The 23,404-nt window shown below is 40.1% G+C and overlaps 1 protein-coding gene across 4 annotated transcripts in view; it reads right to left on the minus strand.

The window, feature by feature from the left end:
• Window positions 1–23,404, minus strand: part of TTC7A (tetratricopeptide repeat domain 7A) — a 210,366-nt gene that overhangs the window by 177,223 nt on the left and 9,739 nt on the right. For all 4 annotated transcript variants that reach the window (XR_012632911.1, XM_074897068.1, XM_074897066.1 and 1 more), the window contains exons 4-6: window positions 12,134–12,264; window positions 10,422–10,543; window positions 2,425–2,503 (exon numbers count right to left, since the gene is read on the minus strand). Coding sequence is in view for 3 of the 4 variants with exons in the window: in XM_074897068.1 (XP_074753169.1) it covers window positions 2,425–2,503; window positions 10,422–10,543; window positions 12,134–12,264 (332 nt within the window). In the remaining variant the exon portion in view is untranslated. The remainder of the gene's footprint in view (window positions 1–2,424; window positions 2,504–10,421; window positions 10,544–12,133; window positions 12,265–23,404) is intronic.

The raw sequence follows: 23,404 nt of genomic DNA on the forward strand, positions 1-23,404 counted from the left end.
GAACAGTGGCAGGCTGAAACTTCTCTCATAATAATTGTAAATATTATTTTGGAACTTCTCTGACTACTGCATATGCATCTCATATGCAATTTACACTCTGAGATGTGTTATGAGGCCACCAATAGTAATTTTCTTTTAAATACCAGGATAGGTATGATTGATAACTGAAGCATTACTCCAGTTGAGGTATGACATCTATAGGACCAAATAAATCATACTGAGGTTAAAGTTCCTTTTATCAGATTCAGAAAAATAACTTATTTTGAGGCAAGGTTCTTTATTTCCATCCCCCTCACCACACATGAATTCAATGACATTTTAAAATGCAACCACAGTAACATGTACGGTTTCTTAACACCAGAATGGGAGGTTTCATAGATATACCTTGCAAATGGCAAAATGATCTGAATATATAATGGTGCCTCAAAGAAATATTGTCATGCACAGCTCCCTGGAAACCCCAAGACCTTCCATGTACTCCTAACAAGTTAAAGAAAGCCTTCTATTTCTAACTAGGCTTTTCTATGCTTTTTATAGCAAGTAACCATGAGCAAAATAGCCTAGGGCCCTGCAACATTAGCCAGTATCATTTTATCATCTCAGTGTGTAATTATTCAGTCAGTTTTACCCCAAGGAGCCAACTCTCCTTTATTTTTTCCTACAGTCTTAGAGGGGAGGGAAAAATAATAAGACAGCAACAAAAAGATCTCTGCTGGTTCACACAGAAGTAGGAGTACAGTTTGTGATAAGCCTTTCAAAAGGCAAGCACCAAATACTTTAAGTGCCTTTGATTTTAACATACAGTACAGTAGCTGTGTAAATTAGCTTCACTCTTGTTTTGAATAAGACCAAACAAACCAGAACAGGCCAAGACTCTGATTTACATTATTACTGCCTTTGGCTAAAAAAAGCATCATTATGCTTGAAGAACACTGTGATCCCAAAAATTAGGAAAAAAAAAAAAAAAAAAAAATCAAGTGTTTCACTTTCATGCTTGAAAAACTTGTTTAATTAAGGACATTCCTCCCTTTGTCCCCTTGACAGCTCTTTAAAAATAGTAAGAAAATGAATAAGCAACTTGCAATAAAATGAAAATCCCAGGAAAATCTATTGGATGAACACCTTCAGATTTCCCCTTAGGGATAAATCCCAGGGGTGTTGTACAGCTCTCCCCAGTTGCACAGGGACAGGAGCATTTGAGTGCCACTTTCTGCCACGGTATAGCAACAGCAGATGGTTAGACTCATTTCAGCAAAATGGTAAAACAGGCAAGCAAGAAAAATCCCCTGAACCCTGATCTCAATCTGGAAAAGGACACAACCATTTGAGCGTGACAATTATTCAAGTCACCTCTTCTAATTCCCTGCACAAAGTTCCACATGCATCTGTATTTTCAGGCATAAGGTGGTCCCAAGGCAACAAGAAGCTTCATTTTGGAACTTCTGTTCTGGAAATAGACAAATGTGAGGTAAAAAAGCACCCAGGATACCCTTTCTGCTCATACTTTCATTTTAGCTCTGCATTTGCATGTGAGCTAGACACACCGTCAGTCCATCCATTGGAACCTGGCACTCTCCCATCTCCAAAATTCTATGGAAATTCATGCCCACATCCCTTGCCAAACTTCTCTGTAATCACACAAAACACAAAGCTTAACCAAGCAAAACAACAAGTTTAGTTGTATCAATGTCAATGCTTTTAAGGCTGCAGAGTTTTCATTTGTGTTCTTGAGATCGCTATTCTCCATGCTGCTGACCTTGTCACCTCCTGAGTAACTTCAGGACAAGGTCTCTTAAAGGGGAGACAGGGAAGAACCAGTTAAAGCTCTAAGAAGTTAAACAGGCACATAAATAGCTTTCTCCATGATTGCTTTACCAGAGGCACTCAGTATAACAGGATGAAGAATGCCAACACTAACAAAAAAAATATTCATAAAATTAAAATCACTCTGTACTGTATTGAGAACACAAAAGCACTTGAGTATCAAAAAAAGCACTGCTTGTTGCAAGAGCCAGAAGTCTTATTGCTTCTACATGCAAATGCAAAAAGGTGTGCATGCACACACTGAAAAGCGAGAAAAAAACCAAGACATCACCAGAGGACAGTATTGTCAAACTAAATACATCCCTATTTCTACCAGAGCTAGAATAATGCACTGGAAAAAAAAAAAACAAACCCAGAAGTAACCCACATGCCCAGGTCTGAAAGCTGAGGTTTCAATTGGGCAGGTCTTTGAATTAAGTGCATCACTTGGCACATCACTTCCAAAAGTAAAAAAAAAAAATAAATAAAAAGAAAGAAAAAAAGGGCAGTAATCAATTGAATGAGGACAAATACATTTTTTGTCCTACTGCAATGGTTACTAAACAAAAAGAATTCCTGCATAGCAGGTTACCCCACCTTCCCATCTCCCATTCCCCTTACCATTTTGAAGGTCTGAGTAGCTTTTGTTTCCGCAGTCCGTAGTATTTCTCGCAGACTCCTCATTCCTTTCACAATATTTCTATGGGGAAGGCAGAAAAAAACCACATCATAAAAAAAAAAAGAAAATCAGAAGGAATCAGCACATTGGAGACAAAATATTTTTATGATGCACCAAAGCTTGGCAACAAACTTGACATCAGATAAACTCATGAAACAACCACTGAGTGTGCAGTAGCGAGACAAGTCACTCTGAGGCACAGATAGGACAATGGCACCAAGCGAGGTAGTGACTGTAGCATGCCTACTCCAGATGGCTTCCTAGGAGAAGATCACATTCACATTTGATGAACAGAGGGGACATTTGGAAGCCTTTCATAACTCATATTTATAAAGCAGATGCTTCTTCTTAAAAGCATCCACATCTCCTCTTCATACACACAGATTGTACTTGTTTGAATTACACTGAGCTTACGTGATGCTTTTAAATGACGATTTCTTTTAGGTGGTGCTTAAATGCCTGGTGTCTGAATGGTCCAGACACATGATGAAATTACAGTGCTTTGAACAGTTTATTATCACGCAGCTGATTTGCACTAACTGTCTGTAAGCACAGCTTAACCTGCAATAAAAGAGGGTTAGGCTAAAAAAAAAAAAAAAAAAATCACATTACTCTGCATACATGATGAAAACTTAAAGCAGATTACTTACCAAATCATGTGTCTGAGCATCAAGAGAGATGTAAAGATGAAAGATTAAACACTGGACATATTACTTAACACACTTGCAGTCTATAAGTTCTTTAAGGCTAAGGACATGGCCCAACTACCACAGTAACTACAAAACAGTTCAGATCACTTTTACTGCAAGGTGGAAGCTACCCCAAGAAATACACACTACCAGAAAAGAAGCAATGCTGCACTGAAATAAAGACAACCAGATAAGCAGTTGTACTGGCACATTAACTGACACTTCAGCTTATTCCAGAATTTTCTGTGCAGACGAAACCTAGATTTCATAAAAAAAGCAAGCCATACACTGTAACAACCTTTTTTGTCAATTTGATTAAATTTTGAAGGTACGAAGTGAGGAACCTTAACAAAATGGATGCAGGACAACTAAGAGAGACACTGGACAGGCAGGATAATGCAATAAAAGGGTGGGCTCTCAGTAGGAGGGACTCTTTAGAGAAGGAAAGAGCTGCAACTACTGAGTCCCAAGATAAGGGACAGGACTCAACGAATACTGAGTTATCATGATTATGGAAATACTAGTTGGGTAAAAAGTCACAAGAGGAAGAGGAGGCATCTTCAGTCTTCATCCTGAAGACCCCCGCCCATGACCACCAGTGGGCCAGGACCCACTGCACAGGCGTAACTAGGAGGAGACCAGGGCAGAACACACGAAAATAACTTTTAGAACTCGTTATAATAAAACCCACATTTCGTGGAGAGATCATGAATATGTACAGATGTTTTTGGACCTATCATGAATATGTAACACTTCACTGTATAAAGCCAAGTCAAATTACCACAATGGGTGTGCATGCTTGAGGAGGAGCGGTCCCCCATGCACCCAGCACTGCATTAAGCATGCCTGCTTTCTAATACTCTGATTCTGAGTCTTAGAGAGTTCTTCCTCAACCGGCTTTTCAGCATCAGGTAAGCAGTACAGACTGCACTTGGGCCCACTTTCATGCACTGCAAACCTTCTTGCACTGCAGAATCAATGGCAAATATTTGAATAAATAAATAATAATTTTTAAAAAAGTAATTTGAGAGGGGTGGAGTGGTGGGTGGGCCAGAATTTAAAATGGGATCACATTTACCATGAATATTGACTACATAAAATGCCACCCTAAAGCTTATGGTCACCAAGTCACAGAATGTGAATGTGTGTGGCCTTACCTCCAATCAATACTCATTTCAAAATTTTAAACTTTGAGGTAATCTGTAGGTTACCTAGGAGTGGGCAATCTACAAAGAAGCAACGAAATAAGGCAAGAGGAAAAACACTGGAAACTTGCCCCTGTGGAGAAAGTGGGATGTCTTTATTTTAATTTCCACTTTCTTTTAAGTAAAAGATGTGCTTTGAATTTATCAAGGAAAAAAACCTCAAGGAAATTTTTGTGAGTTGGACTTTAATACTCCAGCAAGTTCTCTTTAATACTTCAGCAAGACATCAGGTGTTCTTCTGTGGGTCTAGAAAAGAATATACCCACAAAGATACATTCTAGACCTTAAACTGAGGAAAATAATAAAGCACGAGGTGATATTTATGCACATGAGTAGCCACACCAAATCCAACAGAACTGTTCACATGCTATTTATTATCAGATAGTTAAAATCAATAAATACCCCATCTAAACAAAATGCACTTGCTCAATGCTCTCCTCAGTTACTGAAAACTACTGGCATTTGCTGTGCTTCCTTGGGCTCCTTAAGAGGTTGGACAGAAGAGTTATGGTGTATAATAGTTCTATATTTTCAAGAATGCATATGTTTACTATTCTTGTTAGGATAATGGTATTTATCTTAAAGTGTCAATGAATTCCCTTAACTAGCATCAGAAGGAAGATTAGTGACTGCTTGCAAAGCCAATTAACTCCACATTTGACATACACTTAATAGACAAAAAACCTAGAGAACATGCTAAAAAGAGACAGTTTTGTAGGAGCACCATTTCAGTTCCACTTTTTAGACAAGGCCATAAACCAAGTTAAGTTTCATGTGAAGCTTCATTGCTCTGGGGGAAAGGGGAGAGGAAAAAGAAGGAATATTGACACACTGAAGTGAATGAAAGAATAAACAGCAAATTGCCATCCATCTGCAAGCAGTCAAGAGTTGAAACCATGAACCATGTGACAAATACCTTGGAATACCTTCAGCAGAAGGTAGAAGTGCAAAATGGGCATCGTGGGAGAAGCACCCAGCACTTGACACCTCCCAGAGAGGTGCTTGTGTGGTCAGGGTCTCTCAGAGAACACCTGCTCCACCCTCTGAGCTCTCAACTCTGGAAGTGCAAAGCATCTAACAACAGTTCCACAGGATTGAGGATTTGGTTTGGCAGCTTTTGTATTTTGAACTTTATTGAACATTACTGAGCCGTGACAGGAGACAGAGCACACCTGCCAGCAGCCTGCAAGCATACCTCACTACAGGAGTCTGTCCTTCCACTCTACTGTTCCAAGTCTGGAGGCCATCTGAGCACACATTTCATTTTAAGCATATGACTTGCACTACTCATAACAATATGGAACTTACTGTTTCATTAATCAATGTCCTTCATATACTACACATGTACTTGGAGAGATTTTTTAAAAATTAAGACCTGAAGCAGCTAACAAAGAGAAAAGCATGTATTTGAATAGAAATACACGTACATAGATAAGTGGATGAGGATGCAAACCTAAAGCCTCGGGCAATCCATGGTGAATCCATTTGATCTTGTCTAGATCAGAAACTAAGCAGTCTTGAGCCTCTGCAGAACTTGGATAGAAGACTGGAAATCCCAGGTACTGTTACCTCAAGCCACGGCATGTCAAATCATGGAAATTAAAAGAGTTGGAAGAGTCCATGGGCCCCTATTGCACTGCTAAGATACCAGAAGAAGAAATGAGGAAGAACAGGAAGGAAAAAGCACATGGTCATTAAACTGCCTTGGTTTTAGCCATAAAAGTGGCAAGAGGCATTAAAAAAAAAAAAAAACAAAACACAACCCCGATGGAATGTGGTTTAGGATTCAATTATAGCTAATCTAACAAAGAGGAACACAGAAAATCATGGGCACAAACTGTGCAAAGAGCACCTCGACTCCAATCAGTCTAGCTTGGCATGAAAATTTGTTTTGTTTGTACAAGTACCCTGTTAATACAAGGTAATTAATTACCAGTCCATGAATCAAAGCAGTTGCATCACATTTATGTCATATTGTTGACACTACACAAAATTTTAAGATACACGAAAATAAAGAAACACACTGTTTTCTATGCAAATTGCTAGGAAAAATATTGATAATGAACCAGAGTGGACCATGGGCAGAGAGGTCTGCAACGACAGGCCCCCAGCAACATGGGCACCAGAAGGTCTTGTTCTTATCCCCACTCATTAAGTGTTACAACAGTCGCTAACAGTTGGAAGAGACCATCTTGAAAAGACTACATAGCAGTTTGCAAAGCCATCTTTCCAAGGCAAAGGGGTACCTGAAGCAAACAAACAGCAGGAACACCACTGCCTCTGCCCAGCTCATCCTGCATCTTGTTCGGGTTTCTAAAAATTTACTCTCTTCTTAGACAGCTGTTCACGCACAGGCACAAAATGTACTTGAAGAAGTAAGCCTCTGAAACTCAGATTCCTGTCAATGAAGATACATGTAACTACAACAAAGTGCATTAGAGTTTCCTAACGGCAGCCTGTCTAAGTAGGGTGCTCTAAAAAACCCAACACAAAATAAAAGCTTAGCACTTATCTAGATCCATCCAGTAGGCAGTAAGACTCACTTCCAAATTACCAGCTGCAGTGTCCTGGATAAGGTGCTAGATTGGGAGAACTGAAGAGGAGATATATGACAAGAAAGCCCACATAAATTCCACAGAAGAGATTAATAGTCTGGCAGAGACAGTCCTGCCTCCCTTTGTACATTAGATTCTACTGTAAAACAACACATACATGAAGTTACTCTTTCAAAGTACCCCTGCAACAGAAGCCTACAAAACTTCAAAAAGGGAACTGATCACTCTAGAAAACTGACATAAAGGAAGAGAAAGGATTGTGTAATCTCTCCTTACTAACCATTTTCATCAAGATTTTCCAACATAATATAGGTCATAAGTTGAGGGATCATAAGTAAATCCAATTTCTAATAAATGCTTCATATTTATTTTCAGAAATTAATTTTCTTCAAAAGTGTCCCATCTAGAGCTTCCAAAATAAACCTCATCCTCTAGAAAACTCTGACTTTGTCTTGCCTGTGAAACTCCACACATACTTCAAGTGTCATTAAGAGAACAGCATACTTATAACCATTACTTCACACAGGTGAAGACTGTTTGCCCTAAGAAAATACTAAGAACATCTTGACCAAAGCCCCCATAACAGTATGGAGTGTAATACCTGATCAATACTTTGAAAGGAAAGACAGTAAGAAACAAGTCTAATCTTCACACATCCACATCAGAAAAAAAAACCAAACAAAATCCAGTGCACATGCTAACATGAAAGACAACTGACTAACTCCTACAGTACGACAGCATATGCCTCCCTGTATTTTGCATCCACAACATCAACACTGCTCACCAGAAGAATGAAAGAAAGCTTTCTTGGGATGCAGCAGGGCAAACAACTGCAGGAAACGTGTCTTCAGCACCACAATATTTTTAAGTAAACATCTTACATCTTATTAAAATCATCTGGGACTTTCAGAGCTGCAAGACTTGCTGGTCCTTACAGCTCGCGGCTCACCATCGGAAAGTGAGACCACACCTTCTTTTGCACTGGTGCCTTCTTTCCACTGCATACTGCAAGAGAAAAGGGCATCCCTGACCATGCTCCATGAAGAGCATGCCGGTTCCTGCCAGCAGGAACAAAAGCACAACGCCACCACTCATATCCTTCAGCTCTTCTGCCTGACAAGACAAGAATAAAGTGCTTTCTATTTCTTTTGTACACATGTGCTGCTGGAGAAGGACATCCCACCTGGTAAGACCTACCCCCCCACCAGCTTGATCATTCATCATCCAAGGCTTATTTGCTATCTGAACATGCTGGAAGCAATAAGAACAAAAACATTTATTTGAGTTGTTCAATATCAGGTAGAGAAATTTATTATACACATGAAACATCCTAAAAAGCTTCTTCCCACTTCCCTTCTTTCCTTATATCCCAATGCTGCTTATGCCCTCTCGTGGCAGAAACCACACATTAATACTAGCTGGGGGCACAGAGACAAAGCTGCTGAGTCTCACCAGGCTCCTTCCCCCCCCCAGAAGACCTTTCATTTCCCTGGCTGGTGTTTTTCACTTGCACTGAAGGAGGCGAGGAAGGCGTGGGGCTCTGCTCCTGTCCCAACCACAGGAGCTCCATCACACCGACTGGGATGTTCTTTCATCAGGAGACAGCTACAGAGAACGTTTTCCTTGCTATTGCAGCGATTCAGCTTACAATCAAAGCACTGCTTAATTCACCGTGTATTTTGATTCAAAATTGTTTTCCTGTAGGGGTTTGGGGGGTTTTTTTGGTTGGGGTTTTTTTTTGGTTTGTTTTTTAAGGCTGTCATTTAAATAACATGGGAAGGGAGTAAGCAGGGCCCACAGTAATAGCTAAAACAGCCCACTAGATATATTGAACTGATGAAGACTGAATTCAAACACCGCTGAATAAAATGAACATGATTGACTTTGATATTCAAAAGGTGCCTAGAGGACATCAGTGCCATATGTTCTAAATGAGATTTTATTACATAGTTAATGAGCATACTGGCAAGACCTGAGCTTTCTGTTTGCCATGAGAACAGCAAAAGGCTCGGAAAGCACATGCTGTGCCACAGCTGGTCAACCACCAACTCACTCAGGAAAACCAAATTATCTGTCCCCTACTGTCAAGGTGATACTGAAACTACGCCTTATACTTGTAAGTCCATATTTTCTTTACACATAAACTTGTACTCACCTGACTAAAAGGGTCATTTCACAATATTAGGGCTTAGTGTATTTGTAAGCCTTTGGGTTAAACAAGGCTTCCCTGAAGGCACCTTGTATGGATATGCTTACTAGTACAGCTTCACTGTACATGCAGGCTTTTAATGAAAGAATGGGGAACACTGAGGCTATTCACAGCTGCATTTAAAGTCATTCTTGGGGAATAAAAAAATAGCAAAAAAGCCCTAAATAAGAAGAAATCCCTCCTCCAACAGAGTCAAAAACTGGTATCCATCTCCTACAGAAGAATTTAAACTGATTTTTGCTGGGATTGTCTTTTTCTAGTTTTCTTCCTTTCAATCTCCCCTCATTTTTCACTTTCTTCTCCATTCTACTCAACAGGAAAAGGAGAAGGAGTGATGACAGAAAATATCTGTGATTGAGTGTGAAGGTAAAAAAGCAGCCAAAATTAAATATTTTCAAAGATGGTTTGCTTGAAGTTTATATAACTTTGACCAGCAATATTACACAGAGCAGTGAGAAATTTAGTATCTTGATTCCTTGAGAACAAATGGGATAATATGGTACAAGAAAAGCGAAGGATGGATTCTTACAAGTACTGTTTACACACGTTGAAGAAACACTCTCTCTACACGGCAATCTCTCCACCAGCTAAACAGAGTTGATTATGTTTTGAAGACACAGCCTGGTTTAGGTAACAGTGTGCCCTCACCAATGGCCTTTGGAAGTGGGCATTAACAATGTCTTTTTTATTGTTCTTGAGAAGGTTTTCCTCAGGTGAAATTCACTGTAGGCTTGCAGATACCAACTTCTCTTGCCCTTCCGAGGTTCACTGGGAGCTGTATTTCAGAGGCATAATAAATACCATGAAGCAGCACTGTTACCACATGCATCCTCTCTAATAAAACCACACAGATTTGGGGTATTGATCAGGACATTTAAGATCTTAAATAAAACAAACAAATAAATGAAAGAAACTACCCTTAAGACTTCACTGAGCTCTAAACCAGGCCCTGTGGCTGAACAGTTTAAAAGCACACAGTAATGTAAATTCCGCTCTCTCTTTAAGGTCAAACTCCACTCATCTCCACAGGGAACAGAGCTGAGCCAAGACAACAAAACTGTTCTACTCCACCCTACTTATGGGTCTGGAAAGATGAGGCTTAGGACTCTTAAGAGACAGTGAGAGACAAACAGGAGGGAGGGAAGGATACTGAGGGTACTTGAGGTGAGTCAGCAGCAAAAAAAGTCACAACAGAACACATACAAAAGAGATAAACCTTCCTCTGTTCTGAGACAAAACATGCAACATTATCTATTTTTATTAACATCTGCATCCACCTACCCCTTCTTCAAGTGAGTCACATAGGCACTCTGTAGAGCTGCTTCCAGGAAGTAGGAAAGTTCAAACTCAGAGTAAGTCACGTTGCTGCCCTTGACACTCCTTGAGTGTGTGTTGTTTAAGGTCTGCAAGGGGAGGAAAGAAATATCTGGGATTACAGACAACTGTTTGAACTAGCAGTTCCTCATGAGCCAGAGACATCTCCAACAACAAAATGTTCACTTCTGACATTACATTCTTCTTCAGACTACTTGAAAACTTATCTTCATTAGTTATTCAAAAACCTTTCAAAGTCAACTTCCATGACATACTCTGTATGCAATGAGTTTTGAAACACTATCCCTTATTACTTTCCAACCTTTAATAAAGTAGAAAGCTACACTCTAATACCAAGGGCTTCAGAAGTACTACTTCAACCACATAGATGCAGCAACTTGCACAGAAATATTAGTGCAATGTTTGAGTAGGTATGTCTAGCTTAACATAACATAAATATTTGTTAGAGTTAGTAAACTACCAGGAATCCTGATGGAAGAATCTTAGCCTTTCATCTGTTTCTCCAATCAAACCCTTCCTGCTTTTGCTTCTGTACTGGTAACAAACACTTTTTTCACACTGTTGAAAGTTGCCCTATATGGAGTCTCCAAAGCAGGATTTTACATCCAGGACTGCAGAAGGCCTATGGATTTTAGTACACCTATCAGTAATCCTGCATCCTTGTCCCCATGTCCAGAAGATGAATGAATTAGTTAAAACTCCTTCCCTTCTTCGCAGACACAAGCTGTCAGTAACATTTACAGTGCCCAGTACTGGCAGAACTTGTCCTTCCACAAGGGAAGGACAGTACTTAAATAAAATGCCATTCAGCTTTTTCCTACAAAGAAACAGACCAGACAACTTATTAGCTGGCTTTCTTAATGCATTTTTATATATGCACTAAACTAATTTTTTCTTGTTTTAATGCAATTAAAAACAAAACCTGGAACAGACACATACCTTTGCTGCTGAGAGGAGCAGAAATATCTGGTCAGAAGGTCAACGGCCATTAAGTTACAGAAGAACATGTAACATGCATTGCCATTAGAGCTGCTGGTGTCAAGCATAACGTGTGGCAAAGGAAGGGCATGGGAGCGCATGGCGTGCCCTGTTAAATTCAGCTAGGCAAAGTTACAGAAGCAGAGACCACAAAACGTGCTCAGCAAATCAGCAGCACAGCTCAGTGGAGGGCTCACAGTACTCCTCTTGCTCACCATCCTAGCCAACCACTGACTAAGCAGTTACTTGCTACTAATGATCTAGGTTCCTCCAGTTTCACTTGGAGAAGGCGAAGCACTGGCACTTAAGCTGCTATGGCTGACCCCAAAAGGTTACTTTCAGCTCATTAGGGATCTCAATATCTACTACTGTGTATCATTTACACAGCAGATATGCAAAATGCCTTGAGTTCCTTCATGCTGGCACTTGCTATGCAAAGTAAGAGCTAAACTTGAGATACAACCTGAGCATATCTGAAGTATTCGGTGCTTTCCAGACATCATTCTCAGAGGAAACTAGCAGAGACCAGATAAACTGCTTATACTGACACCTCACTCCTTCCAACTTGTTCTCATACTCCTTATTGTCTATGATCACTCGGCATTTCCTCATCAGTTTTGCTGTCAAAACCCTGGAAATTCCACCCAGGACACCAGGTAACACCCTGAGCACATTCTTACCTTTTCAAGCTCCTGCAAGTACACCTGGGCAATGACACATGCTGTCTCAAAACAAGAGATGACTTCCTCCTCCCTTTCACACAGTCGAGCACGTGAGGCAACTGAGTTGGTTGAACGCTCCAGTGACAGACCTGCAAAATGGCAACACCTTCTTTAACTGGAGCCTATCAACAGCATTATGGCCATGTCATTCCTTCATTTACCAGCTGACAGTAAAGTTTTTCCGCAGGTGGGTTTCCCCCTTGTTTCAGTGACTTTCAGAAAAAGACCCCCAGGAAAACATAACTCCTACGCATGCAAGGCATTTTGGTCATGCTGCTCAAACACCTAGTGCCACTGCACGCTTCTACAGTGCCTTTCAAACACTTTAACAAGAAAGTATGTACAATCCTTCTGGTAGGGAAGAGCAAGCAGAGAAATTAATGCCTGTTTTTCCAGAGACAGCTATAGATTTTGGGTGCTTCAGTGCAAGTATTGTTTCAGAAACACCCTGGCACTGGATTTGACAATTTCTAAGCATCCACTATTCCAAGTGAAGCCTTCAATAAGCAGCAGTTTTGAGGGGAAAAAAACCCTGGAAAATGATACCAAAACAAAGTTGGAAAATCTGAGGCCTCTCTTGGAAAATATGAGCACATGCAAATTGCACATGGACACACAGCAAGCTCTTGGCAAGGCACAAGAGACTCTTAACCACAAGATCACCCTCTTTTTCAAAGAAAGGAAAAAACCCTGGGTTTTATACTACTAAAACTCTTCTTTGTATCATCACCTGACCTCATTTACAAACAAAGAGCATGTTAATTGAAGACCCACAGCTACTGTCCCTACATGAAAACCTTTTATTCCCAGATCCTTGTCTAGCATCACACTATGACATCCTTTATATCTCTGTACCTGTTTGGAGAGGCTACATATCCACATGCCAATTTTACTCTGATCAGTGTAGGTTCTTATGCCACACTGGACCTTTTCAAGACACCACTGCTTGGAAACTCATGTCTTCTACACCATACACAACTGTACTGATGCCCAGTAGCCCAACACAGGTTGTAAAAAGTTCAGAAAATACTTCCCAATAAATTTTATATATTACAACACTCCCTAATACCAATGAAAAATGTATAAGATGTAACACAAAATCCTAGTACTCCTAGTACAGATTCACAGAGGTCATGAAAGAGGAGAATTCAGCTGTTTGGACAGTCTCTCCAAGGAAGCGATGTAGACTGCTGCAGCATATAGCAAAGGGTTCTGCTCCATGTGAGGAGTGGCACTTTCCTGGGCCCCCACGATCCCAGGAAGCACAGCATCTCAGCACAACTCATGTCAAGAGTCTGACAACAAACCCTTGTGAGGCAGCAATGAGGAGCTAGGCTTCCCCATGATAAATGATGCAGTACAAGCACTCATGCTGGAGGAGCCTGAGGCTCCTAGACAGTTTTGTTTACTTCTCATGTTCAACGTTTCTCTTTTGTCCCCTTGGTTATTCTGCTAGGAGTTTCCCTATCTCATGTCTTGTATCTGAGCCAGACACGAGCTGTTAGTTCAGTGGGTTGAGAAGATGCCCCACTGGTGCAAGCTGGGGAGGTGGCTCCCCACTCCTTCTGCCTTCTCCCAAGTCAGAAGCACACAGCATGTTCCCTCAAGGACCTCTCTCAGAGGAACACGTTAGTACCTTTCACCTTTGAAAATCCTGACCAGAATAGAGCAGGGGGAGCTGATTTACTTTAAATCAGGTGTATGTGAGGGACAGGGTCAACAATGATTTTGCTGCTTTTAACTAATGCCCATTCTGTGTTCTCCCCTTTCTACTGGCATACACCACGTACAACACCCGACACAGAACTGATTTTATGTCCCAGTCCACCTATGAAGTCTCTGGCTTTATTTCATAGGTTGTTTCCTGTTATTTCCACTTCCTAACCCTCTTGCTATGTAATGAAGGGAAAAGAGGGTGTTAACTCTCTATAATAGAAACCATCTAGTGCTGAAGCTAGAACAATCAACCTACAAATATTCTTCTTACAAGTGTCTCAGTTTTATCTACCTCTGAATTTCCAGTCATTCCCCTTAACTGAAGATAAATTTTAAGAAGTGTTGCTTTTCAGAGACACTATCCCCTTAAGTGCAAAGTGGGGCCCTGAAAGAAATCTAGTACAATCCACTGACATTCATACACATGCAGCATTTATTCAAACTGCAAGAGCCATCCTAGCACAGTCTGTATGGGGGTGGTTATCGTGGGAGATGTCACACAGAGAGAACAGGCTGATAAAAATCCATTTACATACATGCTACAGCCCACTGCAAGGAGCTACTATCTCTAAGCTCTGACATGAGGGAGGAAAGCAAGCACTAAGCACTGACAACAAACGTGCCTATCCGTGCGGTCAGAAAAACAGCTGTGGCTGATCAGATACTGGGGAACAAACATCTCCAAAAAGATTTCTTGCCACAGTAAGTACAGAGAAATATACAGTGTATTAAAACAGATACTATGCTATATTGCACACATTTTTCTACTTGTAAAAGTCAGGAAGGAAAAATGACCCACATGATGTGACATTAGCCAAGTCTGCTAATACCATACGCACTGACCCAAAGTCATCAGAGGATAAAATCTTCTACAGAATCTGAAGGGCTGTTCTTCCTTACCCTAGAAACGCAATGAAAAGAAAACACAAAGCAAGCAGACTGCAAATCCAGTAGACAAAGTGAAGAACAGAGGAATAACAACAAAAGTTCCCTACTCTTGCAGCCATCAGTTCAGTTCTCTCAGTGCAAAGCCCCAACAATTACAGTTTTGCCTAAGGTGTAGTTGGACAAGACTGTTTACAAGCCCTCCAGACCTGAGAGCACAAATTCCACTCTTTTCCATTCCTCAGTTATCAGCACAGAAAAAGCTTTGCAGCACAACATACATTTTAAATTCAACTCAGTTCCCAAAGTGTCGGAAAGCCACAAAAGTGCATGCTACTTCCACACTGGATTTAGCAAGAAAAGTGTAGCTCTTGCTAAGACAGAATTAGCTTCTGACTAAAGCATAAAGCCATATGCTTTCTTGGTAGCTGATTAAGGTAAAGGGACATGGGTACTTTTCACAACCAGTTACGGTAAGATAATATCAACTTACAACTTACCTATGCTCAGATTTTTCTCATATGAATCGGGTGTCCAAATTTAAATATATACATACATACATACCACAAGAACATTTTATATAGTGAAGATACGAATTTCTAGTCGAGTATGGCCCAAGCTCAAGATTTAGAGAGAGACATGTTTCCAGATTATCCTTTTTAAAAGAACAAACTCTTTCTACCCGCTTCAGAGGCAGTAATTTTCTACATAGAGAAACACTGCTTTTCTTTCCCGCATAGATAAGGCTTCCATTCAACTCCTCTAGTTCTCCCAAAGATTCATCTCTGGCTCTTGATTTCTCTATAATCTTTGCTCTTTTTCTTCTCCCCTTCTAAAGCTAACGTGCATTTATGTCAGAAACAAAGCAAGCCCATAGGTTTGTAAGAGGTGTCACTGAACTAAATTCTTCCTAGAGCTGAAATGCACTGCTCTCATTTATGGAAACCTGAAAGGGGAGATTTTATGAAGACTTCTTTCCACTTTCATCTCACTCAGTCCTTGCCAAGGGAAGGCTTTGTATCATGTAATTCCAGTGCTCTGAGGTGATGTTATTACCAGAACTGGAACATACCTGTGTACATGGACATGTATCAGATTCTCAGCAACATAAATGAGATGAAAATTCATGCTGAAAGGGATCCCAGGAGGTCCATGGTCCAACTTTCTGCTCAAGGCAGGGCCAGCTCAGGGTGTTACTCAGCCTGGTCTCAAAAGCCTCAGTGCATAGGTGCAGACCACACAACCGCTACAGAGGAGACCAAGGTGGCTTTCTTCTCCTCCAGTTTATAAACTAGTTCACCAAATAGCAGCATTCCTCCTTCCAAGTACGAAGAATATACTAATCCACCCAAAAGTTCTTTTAAATTTCCTTTTTACACAGACTTCTGGCCTCCTGTATTTGGATGAACTTACGCAACTGGGGAATGGTGGGCTCATAGGTGCAAGAATTCAGGGTCAGCAGCAGCACCCTACTTTCACCAACAGTGTTAGCATGCAGCTGCTAAAACCCCATAAGCCCAGAAGCATCAGAGCTACCTGGCCATCTAAGGAAGGACTCAAAGAAACACAGAGTGTGAAGCCTACCTCTTGTGTTGTGTCCTGGCTACACTCGCGTTGAATACAGCTATGGCAACCTGAAGCAAAAGACAGCTTAGGGTAGAATTTACAACCCTGCCAACAGCATAAGCCCCGGTTTGCAGAACAAGGTTACAGCACCTATGGTCCTGTGCCACACAGACAGGCCATCCTGGCCAGAAGTCAGCGTGCTGCTAAGCTAAATGCATGAAATAGTTTTACTCTAGCTACAGAAAGGTAAGTAATTTGTCTTGAGGTACGCAGGGTGTGAACATACTGCACAACTGCTTCAAGGAAATGGGTTGTGTGCACATCCTCACTCTGTGGTGAACACCAGGTCATTCCGAGTAGCTGTCCTCAAGGGGAGGGTGCATTTCATTTCTAGCATGGGACCTTCAGCCTAGTTCCAAAGTGTGCCTCTAGAAAATAAATTAGCATTGAAACAGGACTATTTTTAAGACTATGTCTTCACACACATACACACGCATGCTGACTAATCAAAGTTCAGCAGAATACTACACCCTTTTCAAAGACAAAATTCAAAAGCACAACCAAACAATTTTAGAGTTGGTATTATGACCAGCCTGTCCCACTGGGTAAGGTCTGAACTTAAGAGCACAGCCCTCAATCAAACTATTACAATAGTGTCTTGGAAAGCAAAATAGCACGAACCTCAACAAGCCAAAGCAGCAGTCACGATTAGGTTGACATAGGCAAGACCCAGCACTATGCATTATTTCTGACACAATTCACAGCAGTTTAAATAATTCACATCATGGGTCTTGACACTCATCTCCTCAGCAATTAAGCTGTGATTTTTCAGCAGTATATATTTGCAATGCAAATAGAAGAAGAGGGGGAAGAAAGGCCTAGAAGCCCCTGGTTTTGAACATGTTCGTTCATACTGCACCTCATGAAAGCTGGAGAGGAGAAAAGTTTTGTTTTGCAAGAAAGCTGCACAAACTTCTTTCACCATTGCTTGCTATTACACAGGATTATTGTATATTCACAGCAATCCTGTATAATCTTGAGGTATTTTTCACATAAAGATCTCAAAGGTAGAATGGCAGAAACTTCCAACAGCCCTAAATAAAATTATCTGAAGACCATTTTGTCCATAAACTGGGAATGAAGCCTGAAAATTTAAGTAACCTGTGCAAGGCTGCTTTAGTTACATCCAAGCAGAACTCACAACCCCTACTCCCAGCCTTCCTACTAGATCCAATAAACCAATGCTAAATATGTTACTCCAATTATTTTGAAATTAAGAACTCTTTCTGGTTAGACTTGTAATTACAGCTAAAGCGGACTGTTAAAAACTAGGACAGCTTTTTGATTTGAGTGGCTGTGAAGCCAGAGGGTGGCAAGCACTTTTCTGAGATGCAACCTCAGTCACCTACCCCTGATCAATGCCATGTAGGCTCTGCATCATACTGCATATCTTACTGCAGAGCAGAAATCAGCAACTTTAATCCAAAGATGCTAATTTTCCTGAGCATATCAAGACCTGCTGTCTATGAGCTGACTGCTCTTAAGCTTCATAGCAGATCTTTGAACCTTAGCTTTAATCTGTATTAAAGTGGTCTCCAAACTTTTTTGACCATACACTCCTGTGAGTAAGAAAAACTATTAAGCATGCGCACACAATGTATGTATATAGTTATATGCACACATTGCTTTACAATGTATTTGTTATATATTTATATGTCTGTTTTTTCAAAAATACCCACTAGGTATCATGACAGCCACCTGTTATCACAGAAAAGGCCTGCAAATTCAGAACACTTCTTGTAAAAGCAAAAAAGGCATAACTTGTCTTTTAACTTTGGCAACGCTTAAGAATTTTGCCATGAGGCAACCGGTGAGCTTTGGTGAAGTACTAAAGATTTTCATGGTCACTCTCCATCTCGTTATAAAGTATTATAAAGATTCTATTTAAAAGTCCTGTGTTTAAAAAGTTAAGCTCATCGATGATATCTTACAGCACTTTGTGTAACTCTGGGTTCCACTTTGCTGCTAAGTAGTTCTTAGTGTATTTCATTATTGAACCAGCAAACTCCTTAAACTGAGACATGTTAGAAACTTTCATGCAACTGTACAGCAAACCTCCCACACTGCATAACTTGGTCTAATACTTGTTTCTTCCAGTCACTGGCAATGTCTTCTATATGCACATTTTAGTTTGCTGCCATACTGTTCTCTGCATATTATTTCAGCCATTTTGCCATGGCAGGAAGAACAAGTGTTTCCCCAATGGTGTGTTTTTTCATCTTTTACTCTCATGTAAGAAACCTCAAAAGTAACTTCAAAAAATTTCATTAAATTTTTAGAAGTACTGAATTGAGTATCGCTGAACTTTAAACATTACTGATTAGATCTGATTAGATTGTCATTGCTTTTGTCTGACGAAGAGCTCATGCTAGGAGTAGTGTCAGCTCTGCCATTTTCTTATTGTTCACTTGTGCTTATGTTATTAATATTACCCGCAATTCCGTTTGTTTGAGGGAATCTTTAAGCTACTTGACTATTTCATGAGGGTTAGTTAGTTAAAACTAGATAACATAATAAACAAATCCACTCAACCAGGCACATGTGAACTGCAACACACCGGAAGTGAACAAACAAAGGAGGGTACCCTGACATACAGACTGAGTGAGGGCACCTCTGTCAATCCAATACATTAGTAAAGCTTAACTTTAATAACTTTTTTTTTTAAGAAAAAATAAATATAAAAATAAGTTCTAATAGTTTTTCTCCACCCCAATGGATCATCTTGTCCACCCCCTGGGGCACATGCACCCCACTTTGGGGACCACTGCTACAAGGTATTAACTGTCCCAATACAAGAGATCACCTCCATTCCATGACATATCTGATCTCAGTTAAGGAGATACCTCTGCTCGAGTGATGCTCTGGGGCACAGCAAACACAGGGGAGAACAGTAATGTCGTACAGCCCCACATCTAAAGGACTTTGTCAACACCATCCACATCCATAAACTTTCATGGCATGCTGCAAGAATTGCATTTTTTTCTCTGGTCTAAATACAAGAGGCAGAGGCAGAAGACAAAAAATGAAAAGTGGATGGGGCACAAGGGTGGGTGATGGTACTGATAACCAAGTATTGGGATTTATTGAGCGGGATTTATTGAGCTCGAGCTCATCTGCATCACAGCCAGGCAGCATCACCAATGAGAAAGTTCTCTTCTAGGTGCAGTCACAGTCGCTGAACCAGACTACGCCGCCTTCATGTGTACTTTGGGAGCAGGAGGAAGAAAAGGCAAGGGTAATTGAGATTTTATTATGCCAATTCATATCAAGCAGTCCAGTCTATTCTACTTAAAATTTGTTAGAACAGACATAGCCTGTGAGGACTAACAGGCTTGTTACCCTGTCACTTAAAAGATGGTCAAAGACATTCGGAGCTTACTCCAGGGTAAACCAGCACCTGGAAATCATTCCATAGCTGCTGGAAGAAAATCATGTTATGGACCACCGCCCCAGCACGGTGACAGCATCATAGCCATCTAAAAGCTACCTCTAGCTTATGCCATCTGAGAGTATATTTGTAGTTGTTTTCTTCTAGAGAAAATATGTGTAGCATGTTGTCTCATGTTCCCACAGAAACACTGTGCATTCCTTGTTCTGTTTCCTCAGAAAAGCATGTGCAAATATTCTTATATCTCCTGATGCTGCTGACCCACAGCTTCAGAGAACTAAATCATAGTGCAGAAGGTGGAGGTTTGTGTGTGTATGCAACCAGCACCTGCAATTGTGCATGGAGAAGGGAGTGGAAGATTAACAAAACTTGACCATCAGAAACCAAATTATATTAACAAAAGGAACAAGAATTTATTTTCTTTTTCCACTTTCCAAATTTCAGTTACTTGCATTTAGTGATCTGCAGCTAACTCTCCTCAGAAGTCTAAAATCACACATATGCTGCATTTGTGCACAGCAGATTGTGCTAAACAAACTAGTTCCAAAATGCAAACAGAAAAATAGTGAACTATCCTACCCAACAGCAGAGAAGAGCTCCCAGATTACAACAACAAAGCCTAAATACACCAGGAACACCAGGGCTGGGCTTGGCAACTCTTTCACATCCAAGCTGGAAAGCAGTGGCACCAAGTCATACAATTCACAAACATGCCACATGGAAAGTCATCATTGTCACAACATAAAAACAACTCCAAAGACTTAGATTTCTATTCTGAAAACCCAATTAAGACAGTAATATTAGGCCCTTTTATCAAGGCATCAGCATCTACAAACTGGGGCTTTTGCCTATCAGACAGCTATTCTGATAACCAGCATGAATAAACAGCATGCTTCCTATCTAGCTGTCAGAATTGTGAAAACTAGCACTTTGCAACATATACCAGGTATAGAACAAAGTCTCTCTCTCCCTCTCTCTGATGTGGATTAACATTTAAAAGATGCAGCTTTTGTCAAGCAAAAGTGAAAACAAGTTCTGCCAACAAAATGCCTTATCCTCAGTTACTCAGTTTTTAGTGTCATATTGCATCACGTATCCTTGTGGCTGGGACTCAATTTTTCCAACAGTCAGGCAAGAAAACTAGTTTTATTATTTAGGCTCTGTCTGAAGGAACCCATCTCCCCACAGATCTCAGTGCTCAGAGAGATGAATCTCATCCCTTTTTTTAGTCATCAGAGAAGGATTCCAAGAAAGGAATTTGTACCCTGCCCCGTTAAAAAAAAAAAAAAAAATAGAAAAAGCAGACAAATTTTTTCTTCCATTACAGTTCTACTTGGTCACAGCAGAAGCTGAAAACATTGACAAAAGTAACCTCACTGAGTCGCTGCCAGTAGAAGAAATAGCAGTTAAGGAATAGGAGACTACTGCAAGCCAATATTATCATCTCAAAAGCAACACAGAGGTTAACACAGCGGCATACTCCAAGTGTCAACTATCCTCATAAAGCCCCTTATCACCCAAGAGCAATATATTCATACGAAAAAAGTGAAAGCAAAGTTTCAGATAACTTTTCTCTCAACTTTCACTCAAACCTATGCTTTTCTCTTAACTGTGTGCCCAGTATAATTCTAGCTCTTCATAATCAACACACTTTCCTAAAGACTAGGAGAAACAGTGCTGTTGCCTTTAGGAAAGTCTTAGATGCCCTCCCAAACACTACAAGGAATTCAAGCCTCTCAGCCAAGGTGGACAGGTTCCAGACAATAGTGAACTGGGGCCCCAGGGATGTCAGCATACTTTAAAAAAACAACCCTTCCAGTTTAAAGATGATGAGCGGAGAGAAGATTTAGACACTCAAGTAAAAGCCTGCAGTACACACGCCATGACGTCCACAGCACCTAAACATAAATAACATTGAAACTAATGGGGAGAGGTAGGGAGAAAATTCTTAAGATTTTCCCTGCCTCTTACAACCTACTGCCCATTTCTGCTAAATGGGTACATTATATAGTATGTTGCCCCCACGTCAGTCAGTAGTAGCAATGCAGGCAGGATGAAAACTCAGCTTTTATTTGCTGAGGGGGAGTGAGGATGGTGATGTCACTTGTGCTGGAAGGAGGGGAGAAAGAGCTGGGTTTTTACCACTGGCAGGTCTGGACATTTTCCTTGTAGTCACATGGCTACTGAACAATAATACAGAAATAGATAATGAATCATCTTTATCTTGACATGTGCAATTACAACATGCTTTCACTTTCCCCCATTAGTGCCCAGAGAGGACATAAAAATTACTCATTTTAACATGGAAAAAATGCCATCAACCTTCCATTAATCCATTTCTTACACTTGTCTCAGTTGACAAGGTACATCTTTATGTAGACCCCCCACACTATCTCTTTTTAATTATTACAGCAAGTTTTTCTTAAAGAACTTAAAGAACTCTTAAAAATCAGCCTGTAGAAAAGAGCCCAAGCACAAGAGTACGCATAACCACTGGGAGATTTTTTGGTATCCAAGAGGCAGAACAGTATTCCAAACATTGGGAAAAAAGGAGAATACACCTTGCAAAATGTCATGCCCTTTGAAGTGAGGAGCAGGCTCAGAAAAGTGCACGTATAGCTTGTTAACAGGTTTAGAAAACATGACCTTAACTAAAATACTTCCTGCAAAAAGAAGTTCAAAGTGTAAATTCACTCTCAAAAGATTATGGAATAAATTATGACCCTGCAAAGCTACATAATGTTTCCAGTTTATCTGTACTTGAAACTGCTCAAACTATTGGCATGCAAAATCACTCCACACTTTCTGTATTTCAGTACACTCAATAGTTCTGGCATTGCCATCTCACTTACCAAAACTAAGTGAACAAAAATCTCATCCCAGAGAAGGTAACTGGAAAATCTGCTTTCAGAAAGACTGTAAAACTGCTTAAATTAAGCATGTAACACACAAGAACCTATTAGCATAATCTAAATTTGAATATCCTTGCACTATGGGATCAGTAGCATTTTGTAAAAAAATTGAACTGGAGAAGTTACTGGCTTAGGATCTGAAATAAAGAGTTTGATGAAGTACTGAAATGGGTCTTTAAAATAGAGGCGTTCTCTTTCAAGGAGGACTAAAACACAAGAAAAAATACCATCTTTCTCCCTTTCAGTTCTCTCCACTAATTTAGTTCAATGATTAGCTTTTCAAATCTGATGAACCAATAAAGCTTTGACTAAATAAAACCAAACAGGAAAGCTTATTTTTCATCTTAATCTACAAATAAAAATACACACATGAAAAAGAAATTTACCAGTTTTAACACTTATCAGAAACACTGAGTTAAAATACTGTCTGTAGCAAGTGAAATTCATTTGTTTAACTGAACATATTTTCTTAATCAAATTCTTTAAAAAGAGGATGAAAAAGATTTATCAGAATGTAGCTTTGCAGTAAAGCTATCTTTAACTGTACATTTATTATAACTTGCAAACAAATTCAGCTGAATACAAATCTCACCTAGGAAATTAATCATCCTGTAGAAAACTGTATTAGAAAATGCATGACACACAAGCACATTTCAAAATTAGACTCCAATGACTTCTATGAACAAGTAGGTGATATATCCT

This window comes from Athene noctua, chromosome 1 (assembly GCF_965140245.1).
Source record: "Athene noctua chromosome 1, bAthNoc1.hap1.1, whole genome shotgun sequence".
Classification (NCBI taxonomy): Eukaryota; Metazoa; Chordata; class Aves; order Strigiformes; family Strigidae; genus Athene; species Athene noctua.